This window comes from Curcuma longa, unplaced genomic scaffold (assembly GCF_044706935.1).
Source record: "Curcuma longa cultivar G26 ecotype Majalengka, Jawa Barat unplaced genomic scaffold, ITB_CL_G26_1.1 contig_21808, whole genome shotgun sequence".
Classification (NCBI taxonomy): Eukaryota; Viridiplantae; Streptophyta; class Magnoliopsida; order Zingiberales; family Zingiberaceae; genus Curcuma; species Curcuma longa.
The window spans coordinates 15342-20885 of NW_027431741.1; the positions used below are offsets into that span (position 1 = coordinate 15342).

The window sequence follows — 5544 nt, forward strand, 5'->3', positions numbered from 1 at the left end:
ACTTATTCTAGACGATTTATTCTAAACAGAATATTTAATACGATTTATTCTAAACAGAATATTTAATAGAATATTTAATATATATAATATTCTAACACAAATGAATTTATTTATTTATATATTTATTTTTGAAAAAGAAATAAAGCAATCGATTCTAGATGAATTTTCATCATTGTGGACATATGATTCTTCTTGCTTGGTGGCGTCCACAACCACTAGAAGTGCTCGTAAAGAGAGAATAGAATCGATTCAAAGAGGGGGAATGTATGTGTTTAAAATGCATGAGACGTCCTATGAAATGTCAACGGAATAATATTATATTGCTGTCGTTCGTTCATGGACACGTCTAAGTAAACACTACCGGCTGTCAATAGAAGATATACCTGTTCTGTTCTGCTGCAGTTATGCTCAAGCACCTTGCGCCCTCTTCCAAACAATCACAGTTCCATCTGAATCAGATGAAGCCAACAAGTTCTCTCCGTGATTCCAAGCAACTCCGATAACTGTGGAGCCATGGCCCTGCGGCAAGAAGAAATTCTTAATCACAATCAAGTATGGAGAGTACAAAATGAATAGCAGAGGTCTCAAAGAAAGACCTGAAGTTTGTTAACACATGCGTGCTTGGGCCGAGTCAAATCATAGAAGTAAACATTTGCATCTTCACTTCCCGAAACTAGTACAGAAAATCAACTATTTAGTTCAACTATGTGACCACTGAACAGCAGGGAAATTGAAATTATGGTTTAAACATTAAACTCCATTAACAAACCAGAGAATAAGTTCAACATATTTGAGCTCTTACATCAAATATTATCGTACAATGATCACAACTAAATGATGCAAAACATATGGTTAAGTGTAGAATCTTTAGATCTAGGTTAGATCTTAGATCCTGAGGGAAGGCCAAATAAAAGTAGAAGATTATTTTTTTTTCTCAAGGTGCTTTTCTAGCTGTAACATCTTTCTAGCCAAGACCTAAGTTTCCAAAATACTTGGAGAGTTGTAAGGGGGATATTTGATTACATTTTGCTTTCAACACTATTTGAAATGGATTTTATTAAACCTTATTGTTCCCGTCAAGATCGGCTCCTGGATACGCGACCTCACCTCAGCCGCACTCCGGAATGAAGGTGGATGGGGGGGGAAGGCGCAGAGGATCGCCAGAAACCTGCAAACACAGACACCGTGAGAAGGAAGGCCGGGTTGACCGGCGCGACCACTCCGATGCCTAAGTGAGTCCTCGGAAGGAAGAAGAGATGGAAATGAGATAGCCAGAAAACAGAATTTGCATACCTCCCCCCGCTGGGGGGGGGGGGGTTTCTCCTTATATATCGGAGATGAGCATCGTACCACGGAGAAGGTGAGGTGAAGGTTACTCCTGTGGTGAGGGCCGTACGAGTAGGGGAGTGGCACAAGAATGGTGGAGGACAGGTGATCGTACTTTCCGGGTCAGAGGGGTACTTCGGGCGGCGGATCACCATGCCTGGCAGAGACATGTCAGACTACAGTACAAAAGGAGGAGTGGTCGATGGGATAGAGAGGCATGAGATGGCGGAATCGGCTAGGGCGACTCGGAGGCGTTGACCAGCGGCCTGGCGAGGAGTCGGCTCGGTAATGCCCCCCCGAATCCCTTAATGACGAACCGGCCTTTCGGACTCGGATCGGGCCTATCCGGGGAGTTACCCAGGGATTCGGATTCGGGTTGCGGGGTGCCGGTCGTATGCTTGAGGATTGTTGACTCAGTTCGGGCGTCCTTCGTGACCAAATCCGCCTCCGTCTTTTACGACCATAACACTTATCTAGAGAAATTGGCTTTTCATCTACTGCTTCAATCATTAGCCTTATCATTTGTATCTTCTTTTATAGTATTCATCCTCTTTGTTCATCTTCAATGGAGAAAAAATTGACCAAGCAAAAAATATCGTCCTTTTGTATTACTGAAGGAAACGACCCAATCTTTAGTCACTATACCATTCTCCGTGATACTGACTTCAAACTAGCAATATATCAAACACCTGAGACCATGTTTTTCACAGATCTGAACTAATGTTTAAAGAAATACCTACATGATTTCCATATAACATACGAAGAGCAGTACATGGAAATTGAGTTATCCAGACCAAGCAGTAATCTGGGATAACAGTAATTAGTTGACTTACAATGCTGACAGGTGCATCCAACTAACTAATGATGGCATCTACCAGTAGTAACACAAATAAAACCCATCTATCTCCTAATCATGGTAGGTTCTTTCATAGGGAGCATGCACGCAGAAGGTTTAGCATCAAATCTTCTGGGGAGGTATTTTCTTGTTCATTGCTGAATTCAGCTCCCCCTCTCAGGATCAATAGCAAGAGCATAGGCATTTTCTCAATTGAGTAAAATGACACTGTTTGGAATCTAGAATTCCTTATCAGAGCTACTTGTCTGCACTTGGTGAGCATATAAACATTCGGCCTCGTCATTCCATCAGCTAACCATTTGACATATTTTAAACACTGACCAATTTACCCAAGGGATGGGCAAAAATCCTGACAAATCCAAAAAGAAAATTCCAATTTCAATTTGGGTTTTTCATATTTTTTAATTATTTGAAAATTTAGGAATATACCATATAGGAAAAAAAATTATATTATACATTATATATTCTTTGATTGATGCACAAAAAAGAGAATTATTTTTCTCGAAAATTTTGGGTTTTGCAAACGGATAGTTTTGATAATTCCAGGTCACCCCTAAGTTAATCAAGCATCTTGATCACTACCCATAATCATGAGTTATACTGTTGTTTAAGCAATTACACACTTTTTCATAAACATAAGACATATACTGAAAATTTGAGCAAAGAGACCGGTTAAGAGAGAACACTAGATTAGTGTGATATACAGAAGATCAATTTCAGTGTTTTTTGCTATATTGACTTTACTAAAAGAATTAGATTCACAGACGTATCAAGCTTAGAATTTTGAAAAACACATTGCTAATTAGAAATGGACATACCTACAAACTCCCCCTTTCCGAGGGAAAGCAGAGGGCAGAAAGAAGCACCAATGTTATGCGACCTTGGAGCTAATTTGAGAGAACACAGTAGGGTTAAGTATCCTTGAACTTCTAGAGCGACACTGTAAAATGAAGCTTAAATTAGTTGAATAAAGATAATTGTTCAACTGGATGTTGATACAGGGCCAAGGAAAACCCACTAATAACCTGAATAAACAAATATTTCCATCTCGGGCACAGGCAAGAAGTACAGGTCCTCGTGCAACAAATGAGAATGTACGATATTGCACAGTTGTAATTGGAGATTTATTCCTGATACTTCGATTCTTATGAGACCTAGATATCGCTCCTGTATGAGAGTTGACTTTAACAGAGTATATACATCCCTGTGAGTTTTCACTCAAATAGTTATTTTTTGCAATTAAATTGTATCTAAGAAATGTATTTAGTTCATGTGCATCAGAACACAACCTGAGCATCACCAGCAAAGAGATGTTGTCCAGTGTGACCATTGTCCATAGCCGTTATCTCATTTTCAAATAGAAGTTTACAAACAATATGTCCTGTGCTAAAATTGAGTTCCTGAGCCACAAAAGAGGGGGGTCAATCAAATAATAAATCAAAGAAAGAAACCAAATATTGAAGTAGGTTTTACAAGAAATAGATGTAGGAAATGGAAACTTACGTTGATTTCTTTGTTCCCATTTCCAACAGAAAGCAAATTGTTATTCACCTACAATACCCAGCAAAGAACATGCATAACAAGGATGGAATATAGTATACGAGGATACAATTTGATAATTGTGACTGTAAGAGTAACTTTCTGATTTCAAATGGGAACAAGACTTGTCCTTCCAAAGAGTTCCATATGGGGACAGTATATGTTTTATTATTCTTCCTGGAACTTGGCAAGAAGGAACAAATTGCAATAGTTTAATAGATAACATAAAAATTACTAGATATTTTAATAACTCAATACAACTTGGTGTCCTGAGGTAAATATTCTAATTGAAATATATATAATACACAAGTAAAGCCAGGGTTAAAAAAACATACAAAGAATAAGTTGCCATTTATGAAAATACACTGAAAATTACACAACAATCTAAAAAAAAAAGAAGCTGAAATACTTTAAATATTTTTAAAATCATTAATTTCTATATCTCTCTATTTATTAAAGAAAAAAGTTCTCCTTTATTTGCCTTTTATCTACTTTATAATTAGTAGCAACCAATATCCACTAGTGTTAGTTAATCAACTTTAACAATAATAGTTCAACTTTTTTTCAGTCCAAATGTCTTTCAATATTTAACTGCATTGCATGCTACAAGTTTGAGAGTTGATAATTCTTTAAGTAGACATGCTCCAAGCCCATTAGTTTTATATTGACAAGTACAACGGTCTAATATATAAATATAAAATTAGTATCTTTCCTAATAGAGTCCTAATAGTTTAAACTTTTAGCCAATTTTAACATGGAATTAGGATATCCAAGCTTCAGATTTGCTTGTCAAAAATATAATAGTTACTCATAGCTCTGAGACATGTGAGATTGGGATACTCCTCACCCATTATTCTCACGCGGATTTACAGTGGTCCAATATATAAATATTAATCTAGTCTCTTTCCTAATAGCTCAACTTTTGAGGTTAGTGTTAGTTAATCAACTTTAACAATAATAGTTGTTGCAGAAGCTAGTTTCATACTTTAAGACTGGGGAAAATTTAAAAAAAAAAGCATACAACAGGAAAAGGGATTTTAAAAGCTACAATTCAGCACAAATTATTTCAATCTAGTTAGAACATGGGAAATAATTTTCCAAATAGAATCATGAGCTTATGAAAAACTTCACGCCAAATGGAAAACTAGTGCGATGTTGAGGCAGTCGTTACTATTTTTCTCATGCAGCAATATGTCATGCAAAACTTGTGTAAATCATATTGAACAATCAAGCATTATCAGTAATTATGATCCATGGTCAGTTTTTCCTATGTTGTATGTTTCACACCAACACAACAAATACAACAAAATTTGTATAAATCTCATTGAATAATCAAGCATTATGAGTAATTATGATCCATTTCCAATTTTTTCTATGTTGTATTTTTTCCAACAGCACCGCAAACAAAAGAAATTCTCTAGGAAGGATTATGTGTTACCTTATCACATTCTATAATCTGAGATGATCAGTTAGTTATGAAAGAAAGCATATAGATTCTCACTCTTGTTGTATTTATTCGATTGTTTCTATTAGTCAAGATAAAAAGAGCTAAAAATAAGCAAAATTCTTGTGATTTTCCAGAGAACAGAGAGAATTAAAAAAAAAAAGTGGGCGAACCGGATGGAATCTAATGCATAGTTGGGGCGAAACTCCATATATTATTCGCATGCAATGACCTTTGGATACATCCCAGACGTGGACAGTTTTATCCATTGAAGATGAAGCAATGTACTGATTGTTGGATGAAAAATCAAAATCTGTAATGCAGTTAGAACATCATATAAAGCAAAAGGAAGGATAGCTGAAACACAATTTGGATGAAC

At 36.3% G+C, this 5544-nt stretch overlaps 1 protein-coding gene across 2 annotated transcripts; it reads right to left on the bottom strand.

Moving 5' to 3' along the window:
- Window positions 1–228: 228 nt before the first annotated feature.
- Window positions 229–5476, bottom strand: LOC141817764 (uncharacterized). Of its 2 annotated transcripts, XM_074705391.1 has the most exons (7): window positions 5339–5476; window positions 3686–3733; window positions 3472–3582; window positions 3208–3386; window positions 3001–3122; window positions 597–673; window positions 229–519 (listed from the first exon to the last, which is right to left on the bottom strand). In XM_074705391.1, the coding sequence occupies exons 1-7, from the start codon at window positions 5432–5434 to the stop codon at window positions 409–411; spliced, it is 744 nt and encodes a 247-aa protein (XP_074561492.1). In that variant the 5' UTR covers window positions 5435–5476; the 3' UTR covers window positions 229–408. The 2 variants fall into 2 exon arrangements, with proteins under 2 accessions (XP_074561492.1, XP_074561493.1); XM_074705392.1 differs by lacking the exons at window positions 229–519; window positions 597–673 and adding an exon at window positions 2019–2531.
- Window positions 5477–5544: the final 68 nt, after the last annotated feature.